General features: G+C 40.8%; 1 protein-coding gene across 3 annotated transcripts in view; it reads left to right on the forward strand.

The window, feature by feature from the left end:
• Positions 1-15883, forward strand: part of LOC147114830 (uncharacterized) — a 32974-nt gene extending 17091 nt beyond the window's left edge. For 2 of the 3 annotated variants that reach the window (XM_085992809.1, XM_085992810.1), the window contains exons 6-10: positions 735-866; positions 1922-2011; positions 2798-2941; positions 3294-3478; positions 12728-15883. In XM_085992809.1, the coding sequence (XP_085848935.1) occupies positions 735-866; positions 1922-2011; positions 2798-2941; positions 3294-3478; positions 12728-12860 (684 nt within the window). In that variant the 3' untranslated portion in view covers positions 12861-15883. The remainder of the gene's footprint in view (positions 1-734; positions 867-1921; positions 2012-2797; positions 2942-3293; positions 3479-12727) is intronic. The other variant, XM_085992811.1, reaches the window with a different exon arrangement.
• Positions 15884-17690: the final 1807 nt, after the last annotated feature.

Raw genomic sequence — 17690 nt, forward strand, 5'->3', positions numbered from 1 at the left:
ATGATAAAATTGACCCTTAGTGTTAGGGGGATTAAATACGTGGGGTTACGGGGATAGGGTGGGATATGTGTTGGTGTAGGGGTTACGGGGATCGGGGGTGGGATATGTGTCGGTGCAGGCTCGATGGGCCGAAATGGCCTCTATCTGCACTGTGAGGTTTCTGTGATTTCTGTGAATACTATGAGTACTCTGTTGGTGCTTAAGTTGTGTTTGTACATGTCCCAAATCAGTAACCAGTCTGGCTTAAAACACTAACTGCCATGCAATGAATAAAGCCACTCCAGGACTTATCAGTGACCTATGTCATTGGGCTGGCTCCAGATGTAGAGATGATCTTCATGGGAGAAAAGTAACTGAGTAAGAGTAAATTGTTTCCTGCAAAAGAGCAGATATGTTCGATAACTTTATGTAAATGGAGACTACTTTGCACTGAATTACTCAAATCTAGGCTTCCTTTCTCCAGTGATTGGAAAACATAAAATTATTTTGCAGCAAGATAATTTGGGAGATAAATCTTGTAAGAAATGGACAGGTGTCAATCTAGAGTGAAATATGTATAGGAAAATAAGAACAGGAGTAGCAATTTGTAACATGTTCGTTTCAGTGAATTAGTGCATAGAAATTAAATGGAAATGTGGATACAAAATTCAGCAATTTGAAATTAACAGGAAAGTAAACATAATTGCATAAAACACTAGGGATGTATGTGAATAAGTGTATGTATATCTTCACAGGATGCTGGACAGAAAAGGATTGGAGCCATTTCTTGCACTACATGTGGAATGCTGTATGCAGCTTCTATTCCAGAAGATGAAGCTCAGCACTTTCAGTTTCACAAGCGTTTTATTAGTGCTGTAAAATATGTGGTAAGCGCATTAGAAGGTATTGTGGTGAGAAGATATTTGCCTACCTAATAGAGTTTGATTGTCTTAACAGTATACACTTAATCTCTAGTAATGCAATGGATTGCAGTTACCTTTCAATTTGCCATTCAGAAACCTGCCTAAATATAAAGTGATGATCACTGCTGCTATAACAGAAGTGTGAAGACTTGTAACTAATTGGTGTGATTGATATAAACATGAGCATGTATGTGATTTTATTATTTCTCCCATTAGTACTTGTCTCTCTTTTATGCCCCACCCCAACCACCAAGTTACTTTGTTACACTCCTTATTCAGGGTCTCGGGGTCGTGAATTCACTCCAGCGGAGAGGCTGACTCATGCAAACTCAAACTACCATCAGTGCTGCTCTTGAGCTAGCTGCTAGAATGCATGTTGGAGCAGCCTGCTGAGTACTTGTCTGATTTTTTTTTTCTCTGCTTCTCTTCCTTTCACCCTTCCAAAAAAGCAACATCCTTCCAGCTTGGCAAGAATGGAAATTGAGGGATGGAGCAGACTTCAGCCTTGTACCCAAATCTTGCCACTTTGCGGTGTCTTAGAGTGCATTGTGCCATTGTTCTACTCTAGAATCCTTTTCTAATTAAAAAAACACCAACACTGGAGATGGGGAATGCTTTGAATCTGAAAGGCTTGTGCTTTTTTAAATTCTCTCTTAAAATTCTAATTTCTGTTATGAAAAGACTAATTCCTCTTTTGCTAAGCCACAAAAATACAATGTATTTGAGACAATCGTTGTGTCTCCTGGATGGAAGACCCCCCCCCCCTTCATTGAAGCATGTTATAAGACTGCCCTTGCGGCTTGGCATCTTTTCCAGTCCTACCTATTGACCCTATTGCTCCAATTTGAATGAATAAATCAATGCCAGCTGGGGCCACCACCTTCGTGTCCTGTCACTATATAGGACTGGTACATCGACTAGCTGTACTGCTAGATTGTTCAAATACTCTTTCATAATGTGTACCAAAAGGTCATTTTTAAATGTACCTGTACCACCTTAAACTCTGATTTTTCAACCAGGGCTGGAAGAAGGAGAGAATTTTAGGTGAATATCCTGATGGTAAAATAATAATGGTTCTTCCCGATGATCCAAAATATGCCCTGAAAAAGGTAGTTTTGTTTTCTTCTTTATTGCATTTAGCTATTTTCTGCTTCGTTTATATGCTTTGGCACACTTTACAAGGAAAGCCTTCTACAGTACTGGTTCTTGTAAGTTCAGCAAGATTTCAGGAATCCCATAAAATGCTTATTGTCCATTAAATTATTTTAATTCAAATGTGATTTATTCCATCTTAACATTGTACATTAAACTAATGTTAAACTATTGTGCATCTGCTAGAAACACAAGTCCTGTAAACTGTACAAAATTGGAGTCAGTAACTTTGAATAATATGCTGTGAGTATGCTTGGCTGTAATAAATTAGATCCTGTATTAAAACTATTGAAAGTAGGCTTATTTAATTGCTGTCTGGGACATATTTTTCTTAATTTATACTCACAGATGATTATCAAAACTTTGAAAGTATAGGGCTTGACTGCTGATTCTGTAGTAAAAACTAAATGCTTGAGGTACACAGCAGGTGAATCTGCATTTGAAACAATGTTTTGATGAAAGAACCTATTTGTGACTAACCTGTCTTAGTCAAATGCTGATTGAGCTACTGTGTATTCCCAGCATTTTCTGGTTTCTAGCTTGCAAGTTTTTTTTTCTTCTTTACCTGCATGGATCCTGAAATCCTTGTGGCTTTTAAGGTGTATGTAAACATTTTTGAGTATCAAATGAAATTCAATGTGAACGCGCTTGCTTAGGGTTGCTTATGTTATAAGTACTTGGGCATCATTAAAGGCTAAATTCAGTAACCGATTTATGAATTAAGACCAGTATATTTACCACAGGTTGAAGAGATTCGAGAGGTGGTTGATAATGACCTTGGGTTTCAGCAGGCGGAGCTGAAGTGTCCTTCCAGGACAAAAGCACTTCTTTTCATCTCTAATGACCGAAAAGTAGTTGGCTGTTTAATTGCAGAACACATACAGCGGGTTTGTATTTTTTTTGAACTTACTTTGTTTAAAAACCTTATAGAAATTTATATTATTCAATTTGTATCATGAATGTAGTACCTGTGTATAAAAACAAATGCGTACGACAAACTGTGATGATCCAAGTTGTACATAGCCACATGGGAAGCAATAGCAGAATAAGTCATGTTAATACAATTGTGTTTGTCTCGTGCATTTTTAAAAAATTTTCCTCCTTTTCCCAACCCTCTAATTAGCACCATGTATAGTAACTTAAACTGGCAATGTAGTTATTGATCCTCTTCAGATTTTAAAAAAAATAGGTCTGCTTAGTTCAATGGAAATGAAATCTTTTTGCTGTTTAACTATACAGGGCTTCAGGGTTATAGCAGATAAAGCCATTCAGCAATCATCGAATGATGCAATCATGCTTGAACGCCAGCGAGCGTGGTGCTGTTCGACCAATCCAGAGCCTGCAATCTGTGGAATAAGTAGGGTATGGGTCTTCAGTATGATGCGGCGGAAGGCAATTGCTACAAGAATGACTGACTGCCTTAGGTAAAGAACAAATTTTGTGTGTGTGTATATATATATTTTGTATGTTTTTATATTTTCTAAATATAGTGGATTTATATATACAATCTGTAGTGTTTCTCCAGCTTCACTAAATGATTTATAATGCGCTTATTCTTCGTTCTTTCAACTGATCACTCTGACATCCAACTTACTAGTACATCTCCCTTTTGAGTTTGGCGCTCTGTAAACTAATTAGGCACTTCTGGCTTCAAAGTGCTATTGCACATATTTATATGGCTGGAAATTGTGGTTGGAGGCGTACCTCCGGAGTGCGCCTCCGACTCGTGAAAGATTTACGAAAGTACCTGCTGGCAGCCAGGCTGTGAAAACTTGCGGTCTCAGGCCTCAAGGCAGAGGGCAGCGTAATGGCCTACGGAGATCCCAGGGACACTGGTGGTGTGGAAGCATACCTGGGATCACATGGGCCTGGTCCTGCAATCAATAAGCAGAATTCCATTTTAATCATTTCCGAAGGGAATCCCCTGATGAAGTGCAATGGAATCCCCAAATCTAATAATTATACAATGTACAGAATTGGAATTTTATTCATGGTTACCTTCATTCCACCAACCTCACTAAAAATTTAACTTGTATAAAATTATCAATCATTAAAACTGTAATCCGGGCCTGTATTTGCACAAACTCATTTCATGGTGTATATGTGCATAATTTAGGATGTGAAAATGTTTAATTAATGGCTTAGATATCCCCTCACGCTGAAGCAAACAGGCCCTGCGCCTGCAAATAGCCCAACTCTGCGCCAGCGATTGCTTTATCAATAGCCCAACTCTGCGCCAGTGATTGCTTTATCATGGCTCCTGCGGAGGGCCTGTCAACACGTAAGCACATGTGGCAATCCCAAACTTGCAGTGCATTTCAAAGGGAATATAATAGTGTACGAGTAAGTCATCATACACACTGCAATTACAGGGCCATTGATATTAATATCTCAATTTTCTAGTAACCTGTGTAAATTTTTTGCAATACTATAATGGTTATAGGAGGCCTAGTGTTGCTCCTTGTATATATAATTAATGTTAATAAGAAATCTCAATTTTTAAGTTGCAAAAGTGTTAGTATATGACCAGTGTAAGTTTTTGTATTGCACATGTGTGCTAGTCAGTTTTTAATCTTGTTTGGTTCCATAGTTTTTATGGACTAGTCTTTGTGGCACTAAAGCACCAAACACCATTCAGTCAGTTGCTCCCACCCCGAGTGAGAAACAGAACTTGAGCTTAGAACGTAACTAATTGCCGCAGCCATAATCATATTGAGTCACCGAGAGCTCTTCAGGAGGCCACTTACAGCTAACCCAATTTATATAATTGTCACCAATACATTTTCAATTATCCAGAGTTTAGTTCAACTAGGAGGTGATCAATATTTCAAATAGAGGCAAGTGTGCTGTGTGATTGCAACTACAATCTATGCTCACCTCTCCTTCCCTTGAAGGGTGGCCCAACTGCACAGTGCTGCCACATGATTGTATTTGTGTAATTTGATTAGCCATAGTTTGAGGGACATGGCTGAAACGAATCAGTAAAGGTCCAGGTGATACCACAGTTGAGGTATGTAAACAAGGATGAGGATGGTCCTCCCAAATCACCATTGAAATCTGGAACTAGTGTCAAAACTTACATTTTTTTTGTCTACTGCGTATCTAATCTGTGGATGCCCATCACCACGCTTATGAATCTCCAAACCAAACTACTGCAAAATCTACACAAGTCAAGTTCTTGTTTGCTCAGTATGGAGTGCAAATTTGTCCCCATCAGGGCACATCCTGGTTACCAAGGCTAGAGAGCCTAAATACAGGTTGGCAAGAGCCAAGGCTTAAACCTCGCGGCTTACCAACGCAGCAGTAGTAGGTTTCCTGCTGCTTACCCAGCTCCGATCACCCTCCTGTTAATACGCTGGCTGGCTGGGTTATTTGTTGCAGAGTTTGAAAAACTCAGTCTTCCGTGACCAGGCTGATCACTCATTTACAGTGCCCTTGAACACTCCATGGTGTTGTGATAGGTATAGTTTGGAGCCTTCTTTTCCTACAACAGTTTCCATTTTTACCACAAATCTACGTCATTGATCCAGGACGTGGACCAAAGGATGCTCCTATGTTCCATATCAGAGTTCTGAACCAGGAAGGATAAGTGGTTGGGCACATGCCTTTTATACAAGTTTATCCTGCATTGGAACTTTCTAATCATTGAAGAAAGATTAGAAAAGCGAAAATGCCCATCACCTCTTCTCGATGGTCCTGAAGGATTGTGTCCAGGCTAATGTTGGCATCCATCTGAAGAACGCCAAGCTACCTAATTGGAATAGATGCCACTTGTATCTTCCAGTCAATACTTCTGAAGTCCCCTCTGGAACTGTGCAAAGCCATAATACCACATTTGAGGATATTTACCAATGTATCCCAGTGGTTAGCGCCATTGTTTAAGATGGCGAGTAGGGAGCTTTAGATCCCTGAGCAAGTCTGCCTAAAACATAATATCTGTGGAAAGAACCATTGCAGTTAATTTTTGGATGCTTAGAACAGACTTCAAAAAAGTCATTGGATGAAGACATTGAAAAAGGATGCGTGATGGCGAGCAAAATTGGCTCAGGTCTCTTCTGAAAAATTGGGTTCACTGAACTTCCCATCCATTCTTACTAAAATCTCGGACTTCAATAAACATCCCGAACAAAATCTAGTTTTTGCCCATATACTCCCATAGCTTTTCGTCTCCTAATGGGAAATGGCATGAGGCACTAATTTGAAGCCAACACCACCTGAGGGACTGGCGGGGGATGGGCATCGAGCCCTGATCTTACAGCACAGTCCAGATTTAAAGAGATACTTTATCCAGGGAACTTATTTTCATCTACTCCGATGTTTTGTGTGACATGAAAATGTTTCCACGTCACGCCTCATTGGGTGAAGTAGCTTTGTGTGCCTTGCCTGCTCAAAGGAAGGCGGCAGTGGAGTCATGACGTTTACACGTTTGACCAAAGAACAAACATCTTGCTGGCTGAGTCTACTTCAGTTAGGTGTCAAATAAACCAACCGGGACAGGGAGTAGAAAAGCCTGTAGTAGTGTCCAAATACTTTTGATGTGGAGATGCCGGTGTTGGACTGGGGTGGACAATTGTGAGAAGTCACACAACACCAGGTTATAGTCCAACAGCTTTATTTGAAATCTCAAGCTTTCGGAGCGCTGCTCCTTCACCTGACGAAGGAGCAGCGCTCCAAAAGCTTGTGATTTCAAATAAAGCTGTTGGACTATAACCTGGTGTTGTGTGACTTCTCCAAATACTTTTGAAAGATAGAGCTGGAGGTGCACAGCCGTTTGGCCAGAAATCCAATGTGAGCAATATGATGCCAGCCAGGCCACACCCACAGCCTTCGCTGCACATGAATGAGACTGTGGCAAGAACATACATGTGCATGGTCATCACAAGTGAAGTGGTGAACCTTTGTGAAGGGCTCAATGATGTGACAAAAATTAAGCATTTTTTTAATAAGGTTATTTATTGGATTCTTTCTTGGTCACAGCACATAGTGTTAAAATTGGTTATTACTAGCTGCAGAGAATATACAGTAATGTTTACTACACCAAAGGCACTGATATACAGCTGTTTAATGTTGATCATTGTGGACTAATTGGTGTCAATTGGATTGCTCCTATAACTATCATATGGCCATTTTCATTGGGGTCATCAAAGTGTTTGGCTTAACCCATTGATCTGTTCCATTCAGTTCAAATACAAGCAGGCTGTAGGACTGTTTAGATGTTCCTGTATTTGGGCAATTGCTGTTTTGAATCCTGAAAGTTGCTACCCATGGGTCTGTTGCGTCCACCTGAGGGGGCAGATAGGGCCTCGGTTTAAGGTCTCATCTGAAAAATGGCACCTCAGTCAGTGCAGCACTCCCTCAGTACTGCACCTGGCGTGTCAGCCTAGATTATGTGCTCCAGTCTCTGGAGTGGGACTTGAACCCACAACCTTCAGACTCACTGGCAAGAATGCTACTGCTGAACCACGGATAACAGCTGTTGAAAAATATAAATCTGTAACGTACGAAAAGGCCATAAGATGTTTCACAGTAGCTTAATCAGACAAAAATTGACACCGAACCAAAGAAGGAGATTTTAGGGGTGGCTAGAAGCTTGGTCAAATAAGTAGGTTTTAAGGAGGGTCTTAAAGGAAGAGAGAGAGCTGGAGAGTTTTACGGAGTGAATTCCAGAGCTTCGGCTCTAGCTGGCTGAAGGCTCGGTCACCAATGGTGAGGCAAAGGAAATGGGGAGGATGTGTAAGAGGCCAGAGTTGGAGGAACACAGAGTTCTCGGGAGGGTTGTAAAGCAGCTGAGGGAGGTTAGAGGAATAGGGAGAGATGAGGCCATGGAGGGATTTGAACATGAAGATGAGAATTTTACATTTGTGACATTGGTAGACTGGGAGCCAGTGTCAGTCAGCGAGCCACAGGGGTGATGTGTGAGCAGGGCTTGGTGCCGGTTAGGATAGGAGTAGCAGAGTTTTGGATGAGCTCCAGTTTAAGGAGGGTGGAGAAGGGGATGCTAGCCAGGAGAACATAGTTGAGTCTAGAGGTATCTAAAGCATGGATGGGCTGAGGCAGGGATGGAGACTGGCAAAGTTAAGGAGGTGGAAATAGATGGTCTTTGTGATGTAGAGGATATGGGGTTGGAAACTCAGATCCAGGTCAAGTGGGCGCTGAGGTTGCGAATAGTCTGATTCATCTGGGGAGGGGGTGAAAGGAACGGAGCTTATGGCGGGAACTAAAGACAATGGCTTTGGTCTTCCCAATGTTTAGTTGAAGGAAGTTGCAGCTCATACAGGACTGGATGTTCGACAAGCAGGCTGCGGATGCAGTGGAGGGAGTTGAGAGAGCTGGGTGTTGTCTTTATTCATTCCTCGGATGTTGGCGTCGCTGGCAAGGCCAGCACTTATTGCCCATCCCTAATTGCCCTTGAGAAGGTGGTGGTGAGTTGCTGCCTTGAACTGCTGCAGTCCTTGTGGTGAAAGTACTCCCACAGTGCTGTTAGGGAGGGAGTTCCAGGATTTTGACCCAGCGATGATGAAGTAACGGCGATATATTTTCAAGTCAGGATGGTGTGTAACCTGGAGGGGAACTTGCAGGTGATGGTGTTCCCATGTGCCTGCTGCCCTTGTCTTTGTAGGTGGAAGAGGTCGCGGGTTTGGGAGGTGCTGTCGAAGAAGCCTTGGTGAGTTGCTGCAGTGCATCTTGTAGATGGTACACACTGCAGCCATGGTGGAGGGAGTGAATGTTTAAGGTGGTGGATGGGGTGCCAATCAAGTGGGCTGCTTTGTCCTGGATGACGTTGAGCTTCTTGAGTATTGTTGGAGCTGCACTCATCCAGGCAAGTGGAGAGTATTCCATCACACTCCTGACTTGTGCCTTGTAGATGGTGGAAAGGCTTTGGGGAGTCAGGAGGTGAGACACACTCCGCAGAATACCCAGCCTCTAACCTGCTCTTGCAGCCACAGTATGTGTACTCTCTTATTGCCTGGCACTTATGTGGCATGAAAGTTACTTGCCACTTATCAGCCCAAGTCTGAATGTCCTCCAGGTCTTGCTTCACGGACTGCTTCATTATCTGAGGAGTTGCGAATGGAACTGAACACACTGCAATCATCAGCGAACATCCACACTTCTGATCTTATGATGGAGGGAAGGTCATTGATGAAGCAGCTGAAGATGGTTGGGCCTAGGACACTGCCCTGAGGAACTCTTGCAGCGATGTCCTAGGGCTCAGATAACCATCTTCCTTTGTGCTAGGTATTACTCCAGCCAATGGAGCGTTTTCCCCGATTCCCATTGATTTCAATTTTACTAGGGCTCCTTGATGCCACACTCGGTCAAATGCTGCCTTGATGTTAAGGGCAGTCACTCTCGCCTCACCTTTGGAATTCAGCTCTTTTGTCCATGTTTGGACCAAGGTTGTAATGAGATCTGGAGCTGAGTGGTCCTGGTGGAACCCAAACTGAACATCGGTGAGCAGATTATTGGTAATAGCACTGTCAACAACACTTTCCATCACTGCTGATTGAGAGTAGACTGATGGGGTGGTAATTGGCCAGATTGGATTTGTCCTGCTTTTTGTAGACAGGGCATACCTGGGCAATTTCGCTGATGACTGCACAGTGTTCAGCGCCATTCACAACTCCACAGATAATGAAGCAGTCCATGCCTGAATGCAACAAGACCTGGACAACGTTCAGGCTTGGGCTGATGTGTGGCAGGAATGTTACCTGCCACTTAAGTGCCAGGCAATGACTATCTCCAATAAGCGAGAGTCTAACCACCTCCCCTTGACATTCAATGGCATTACCATCACCGAATCCCCCACCATCAACATCCTGGGGGTCACCATTAACCAGAAACTTAACTGGACCAGCCACATAAATACTGTGGCAACAAGAGCAGGTCAGAGGCTAGATATTCTGCAGTGTCTCCCCTCCTAACTCCCCAAAGCCTTTCCACCATCTATAAGGCACAAGTAAGGAGTGTGATGGAATACTCTCCACTTGCCTGGATGAATGCAGCTCCAACAACACTCAAGAAGCTTGACAGCATCCAGGACAAAGCAGCCCACTTGATTGGCACCCCATCCACCACCTTAAACATTCACTCCCTCCACCACCAGCGCACCGTGGCTGCAGTGTGTACCATCTACAAGATGCACTGCAGCAACTCGCCAAGGCTTCTTCGGCAGCACCTCCGAAACCCGCGACCTCTTCCACATAGAAGGATAAGGGCAGCAGGCGCATGGGAACACCACCACCTCCAAGTTCCCCCCCCAAGTCACACACCATCCTGACTTAGAAGTATATCGCCGATCCTTCATCGGCACTGGATCAAAATCCTGGAACTCCCTACCTAACAGCACTGTGGGAGTACCATCACCACACGGACTGCAGCGGTTCAAGAAGGCGGCTCACTACCACCTTCTCGAGGGCAACTAGGGATGGACAATAAATGCTGGCATTGCCAGCGACGCCCTGACCTATAAACGAATAAAAAATAAAAAAAATAAAAATCAAGAATGAGTACATAAAAATGAGCTGGGCCCACAGCTGCCAAACGTGCAACTGAAATCAGTGTAACATTGGATGCCAATATTTGGCAGATGTTTGTGTGATGGTCAAAATGACATAGGTTAAGAAAGTAACTAAAATTAGATATGAGTGGCTCCAAGTAAACAGTCATCTGCGAAAGTTCAGTAAGAGTTTCAATGACCTGAAAGAAAAATAGCTTTATTTCCAGTAAGATAAATATCTTCACACTTGTGTAGTTGTCCAAAGCAAAGAAGATGGCATGGTGATCCTACTTAAAAACTGCACTGACCATCTATACAGTTGATTCAAAACCGATGAGTAAAGCCACATTGGCTTAATATTAAGTGACTACTGTCAATTATTAGTAAATTATAAGTGAGCAATGCAGTTGGCTGAAAGAATTGTCTATTAATCAGTTATGGCAAAGAAAATTACAGCTGTGTAAAGACACATGAAAGAAAAAGAAAGACTTGCATTTATATAGCGCCTTTCATGACCACCTACGTCCCAAAGCGCTTTACAATCAATGAAGTACTTTTGAAGTGGAGTCACTGTTGTAATGTGGGAAACACAGCAGCCAATTTGCGCACAGCAAGCTCCCACGAACAGCAATGTGATAATGACCAGATAATCTGTTTTTGTTACCTTGGCTGAGGGATAAATATTGGCCCGGACAACGGGGATAACTCCCCTATTCTTCTTCGAAATAGTGCTGTGGGATCTTTTGCGTCCACCCGAGAGAGCAGACTGGGCCTCGGTTTAACGTCTCATCCAAAAGACGGCACCTCCAACAGTGCAGCACTCCCTCAGCACTGCACTGGAGTGTTAGACTAGCTTTATGTGCTCAAGTCCCTGGAGTGGGACTTGAGCCCACAACCTTCTGACCTCCGAGGCGAGAGTGCTACCAACTGAGCCACAGCTGATACATGGGCCAAATGGCCACCTTTTATGCTTTTAAACTTCCATGGTTGTAATTTTTTACTGGAGTAAGGATCCTAACTGGTATTTGAAAACTATAAAGGTATATTTTAGCATAAAGTGCACTGGAATATTCATTCCAAAACCACTTGTCATTTTTCACCCTGCTTTAAAAATAACTTTGACCATGCCTTTTGGTTTCTTTCCCTCTCCTCTCCCCACCCCAAATTCTTTACTTCCTGCTCTTGTAAAGCTGTATGAAGCATTTGTCTATATGGGACGTGCTATATACAGGAAACTTTTTTTTATCCAGGACCGGCGTGGTGCCGGTTTATCAAAAAGTCCAGATTACAGAGAGGTATAGTAAAAGGTACGAGAGCTCCATACACAGCAACAAATCCAGGCTTCCCTGTTGCTTAGCAACAGGTGCAGGAACCCTGGTTACACAGCCACAGATCCAGGAACGGCCACTAATATGAAGTAAAACTTACCTGAACCTACGCCTGAATTTTGCTGGTTAAGAGATTTCCGGTTATTTAGGTGCCGGTAAATCGAGAGTTTCCTGTAAATGAGAATTATATTCCCATCAAGAAGTGTTCTTTGGTATCCAGCTGCTACAAATAGTCTACCTTTTTCATCTTTCATGCTGTATGACTTTGCCATTCCCTTTTGCAACATTTTATCTTTCCTGCCTCTTACAAAAGCACAGTTTGTTCCTTCAATTCTTTCCTCCCCTCCCCTCCCTCCACCCCCCCCCCCCCCCCCCCCCCGGTCTCTGCACCTGCTTAATATCTGTTACATCTCCAGCTTTTTCCAGTTCTGATGAAGGGTCCCAGACCTGAAACGTTAACTCTGTTTCTCTCTCCACGGATGCTGCCTAGCCTGCTGAGTTTTTCCAGTGTTTTCTGTTGTTACTTCAGATTTCTGGCATCCGCAGTATTTTGCTATTGTACCTTTTTAATTAGTTGGTTAGACTGATTCTTAAATGTATGTTTTGAAGATACCTTTAAGGTTACAGAAAGTAGAGCACTGAATACCTGAGGGAAAATTTTAACTTTTTTTGGAGGAAGTGGGGTGCCGGGGAAGGAAATCTCCATAAATGAAGACTACACATGAAGCTGGCCCTGGAAATGTTCTTTAAGATTTTGTTTAGCAATTTGTGTCCTTTTAAAATTAGTTTTTTTAACATTTATGCTGTATTTAATTGTAAAAGAAAAATAATTTATTGTTTTGCAGGAGCAATTTCGTATATGGCTCGTATTTGAGTAAAGATGAGATTGCATTCTCTGATCCAACTCCAGATGGTAAACTTTTTGCAACACAGTATTGTGGAACACCCAGGTTCCTGGTGTACAACTTTGTCAGCTAACCTTACAGATTCATGCAAGAGACTTCCTACCGGTGAAGATGTCTTAATACAGCCTTAGACAACTGCTATAATTGTATGACCTGTTCACAAATGTGACCCATAGTTTCAGGAGCTGAACTGTAGGAACTGTACTGCTTTTTATTACTGTGAACTCAGGACCGATGGCAACCAAATGGTTGTTTATATTTTAGAAAACTGGAAAGGATGCAGTAACATTTGACATTCTTTTTGATTTGTATTTTGTCTCTTCAGAAAAGCATGCCTTTTTTAAAATTTAGTTCAGTCATGCTTACAGATTTTAGGATGTTTTCTGTAAGGCAGGAAAACCATTAACTGTATAAACATTAAACTTGTTATACAATGTACATAAAATATGCTATATAATTGAGAAAATTAGTATTGGGGTTTCCAAAACTCTTCTGTGGCCTTCTTGGTCTGTATATACTGTACAGTGAACAAGCAGCTTTGAATGTTTTTTTTTGAAGAATTAAGTGAGTGGTCTGATATCTGGGTTATTGTGAAAGGTGTTACTGGAACTTTCCTAGTTTCTTTCAGGGATATCAGACTGCTACACTAAAAGCAAAACTGCTTATGAGGTTATCTGATCAGTTACATATTTTGTCAAACTAGTAAAAATCTTGCTGTTGGTTTTGCTCTGGGAATATACAGTTGTCAACATTCAAAATGTAATACCTCATTTAGTATTGATGTTAAACCACTGCAATATTTGGTGTTCAAGATCATAATTGGCACCTTGTATTAATGTCTTGACTTGGTTTTGAAAAGATTTGTTAAATCTGATAACTGTGCCTTTTTCACTGTAGGTCAGACTTTGGGATTGAATGCAATGGTTTTAACTGGTTTAACTCTATTGGATTACTTATATAAAATAGCTTTGATTGGCTTTATTTTAAGGAACAGCTGATCAATTCAGTACATGAAGATCAGTAAGCAAACTCCATTGCTGAGAAAATAAACATGGATTGAAAGATTGTTACCAGCCTTTGTGGTAAATACTAAAGCAAAATTCACTGAAGACTTTCATATTACTTGCCACTATTTTCAATCTTTGTTTCACTTTGATCTGTAATGTTGAGCACCTATGTTCTGATTTGAGGTAGAGAGAGCAATGAGGTCTGATGGTGAGAATCTGAAACTGATGATGCTAATTAGTGGTTTTACCAGAACTAAACTGTCCTAAACAAAATATTTGAAGTTTATTTATGCTTTAGAAAGTGTATAAGAAATCTAGCATTTCAACGTCAGAGGTCAGTCTGGTTATCTTGCCTGTTGTACTTGAAGTGGGATTACTTGACTTTTTAAAAAAAAAAATTCAGAGTATGTCTCCCAGTAGGAGTAAAATTGAAATGTTCTACAGATGGAGGAGTCAAGTTCTAGCTTTTAAATTCAGTTTTGTATTCCTGAACCTGGTGAGCTCACTTCTTGAATACATTTTAAAATCTTTTCATCAAGGACAGTGACCTGCTGTAGGAGCATTCTTTTAAGGTCTCCGGTTTAAGCCATAATCTGCAGAATCCCATGGTATTGAATGAATGACTCCTGGACTGTTTGCATTTATGTACCTTTCTTAACCTGGGTCACTTGGATAAGAAGTAAAACATTCTTGTGTTGCTTGAAGTTTAGATGATTTTAGTTTCCGGTTATGATGAGTAAGTGTTTTAAACTAAAATTGTTTTGGTATAGTCAAGTTTAATTTTAACAGAATGGGTTTGAAGTGGAAATTAGGAATATATATTATTATAAGGAAACAATTTAATGCTAAAGGTTTTTAATATTGGCTACATTTTTTATTAAAAACACTTACTTATCCTATTTACAGCATTCTAAAACCTCAAAAGATACAATGAAGTCTGATCTGCAATTTACAACAGTAGAACAAACTCTAGAACTGATCATATACCCAGTGATCTTTTCAGTCGCCCAAGTTCAGAATGGTTAACATTTACCTCGTGTAATATAATTATTTGTAAATAGGTATAGAATTGTCAAGTTGGAGCAGTGGGATACAGAAAATTAGTGAGGTCCAGAAGATGTAATCCTAAAGCTGAAGGGTGGTTAGAATACATTTCATTATTCCTTCATGTATTGTTTTCCAATATCCCTCTGCTCCCAAGGTGGTAATTCTGTTTATACCATAATGGTACAATAAGAAAATGTTTTTTTTAAACAGTTAAATGCTGGTGAATGTCATGTGGCCCAAGGTCATGTGCTATTAGCAGCATTGCTTACAAATTACAGGTTATAAAATAACCCACTGCAACTCAGACATGTGTGGTATGAATCTCTACATGATTTGTGTGTGTGTGTGGATGTGTGTGTGTGTGTGTATAATACACACACAAGTTCTGATTTGTTTGACTGGGAGGAGGCTAAAGTTGTTAATGTGATGCTGTACATCACTCCCTCAACCTAGTACTGTATATGCACTAAATGTTAAATGGACCAAATGCAGATGGGTTGAAATTAACTTTCCAGTTTGACTTTTACTTTTAAACAGTTTCAGAATTAATCTTCTGAGCAGACCTATATTTGCATTTAGAGGATTGCTTAACGGGTAACTTGAAAATCCTATGATTTTAAGAAACCATGCACAACTGAATGTCTAAACCATTCAGTACTATCTGACAAAAATGTTTGAAAAAGTAAACCTACTTTTTTTAGTGAATACATTAATTTTATATCTGTCTTTTATGGAACTAATTTTGCAAGTTACTGCAGATTGTTTAACAATTTGAGTTGAAAAATACAGCCCCCGCCCTGTAAGTTTTAACTGATGCCATTCTTGTGTGTTTGTTATCTTAGTCAACTTTATCTTGTGATTCGGCCACATGTCTTGTGTATTTTTCTGAAAGGAAAAGACTTACTAATGCATCCAATTGGAAGATACGCAACACCATGTGTATTTGCTCCTGTTAAATACTTTGTAACTAAGAAAATGCTCTGGAGTTTAAATTATAAATGACTTTGTTAATACAATAAATTTGATTTTGTTGGAGGGCTAAGTGCTGTTTAGGTGAATTATTTCTGGTAAATTGTGCAAACTGTCAAATTACTGTAGGCTAATAAACTGCTGGAGTAGAACTAAATAAAATGCTTTTTCTTAAAAGATTTTCTTCCCTTCCCTTGGGTCTCTCCACATCATACATTGTCTCTGGATGTGTGACCTGTTGCAGACCTTCACCATTACTTCTGTGAAACCCAGCTATAACTTGAGGGTGACTCTCCTGATTTACCTGTCCCCTCCTCTTGCCCCCCCCCCCCAAAGAAAATACCAAAGCGCCTAGCCTTTGCTGGGTGTATCTCCACATTGGCTGAACTGATCAGTAACTCATTCTGTGGTGAATGTTGGGTTCCGATTACACTGTGCTGCCCTAAAATCCTAAAGTTTTATAATTTAAATGAAACTCTTGTATCTATTCCATGGATATCCTAACCACATGTTTTCTGTAATCAGATGGCACTGTAAAATTTTTGATGTTTCAATGAGACCCAATGCCTTGTGTGTATCCACTCCTGTTGGGGCATCTGACTTGGACAACTCTTAATTTGAATGCATTTATCCTTCAAAGTACAATTGGATTATAAGAACCTTGTGAAAGACCATTAAATTGCTAAATAATTAACATGAATAATCATGTGGAAATAACTGATGAACAGGGGGTTTAACATTTTTGAAACCGGTTACCCAATTAGAGTTACTGTGCACAGTTCTGGTCTCCATATTATAAAAAGGATTATTATAAATAGAAGCACTGGAGAAGGTGCAAAAAACATTTCTACAAGGATGATACCACATCTGAGTGGTTAGACCTATCCGGAAACAGGCTGGGGCTCTTTTCCCAGGAAAGAGAAGGCTGAGGGCTGACCTGATGGAGGTCTTTAAGGTTATGGAACAGTTTCATAGATTAGACATAAGAGAAGCTGTTTTCACTTTTGGGGAGACCAAAACTAGGGGTCGTAAATAAGACAGTCACTAATAAATCCAATAGTGAATTCAGGAGAAACTTCTTTACCCAGAGTGTGGTTAGAATGTGGAACTTGCTACCACAAGAAGTAGCTGAGGTGAATAGCGCAGATGCATTTAAGAGGAAGCTAGATAAACACATGAGGCAGAAAGGAATAGAAGGATATGTTGATGGGGTTAGATAAAGTAGGGTGGGAGGAGGCTCATGTGGAGCATAAAGCAGTTGGGCTGAATGGCCTGGTTCTGTGCTTTGCATTCTATGTAATTGGACTGCTGTTGAAAAAATAGAGATATTTGGAATGAGGCCTTGCATTCAGTGTAGACCTGGGAATGGTTATGTGACTACTATAGGAAATAAATTTCTTAAAGGGGCAATATCTCATGAATCTCTTACTTGGCAGAATGCATATTTGTAGAGCAAGCATTATAAAATTGTCCTCCAGTACTGAGTAAACTCAATAAATAAGCTAAATATTTGAAATCAATTCTGGATCTTGTGCGAATTCCATCCTTGGATTTCCAATTATTTGCCCCTCTAACCGCACCCCCCCCCCCCCCCTAATTCCATCAAATTGATCTGAGTGGTGGGTTTCCTTTGTCTGTGCAGCACTAACAAACTAGAGTTCCTATTCCTACAGAAGATTCCTCAATGATATTTCACATGCAAATTTGATTAAAGCAAAGACTTCGCCAAGACTGGACAATCACAGGAAAGGAGGTGTGCCCAAGGAGTGTCTCAAATGAAGAATGCCAGATTAGTAAATCTATTGAGTTAAGTCATCCGTTAACAAATAGTTATAGGATGCGTTTGGAGATAACCAATATAGATCACTACGCAATGAACA

The sequence above is a fragment of the Somniosus microcephalus genome, chromosome 7 (genome assembly GCF_052327205.1).
Source record: "Somniosus microcephalus isolate GS21.2 chromosome 7, FLI_Smic_1.0, whole genome shotgun sequence".
Classification (NCBI taxonomy): Eukaryota; Metazoa; Chordata; class Chondrichthyes; order Squaliformes; family Somniosidae; genus Somniosus; species Somniosus microcephalus.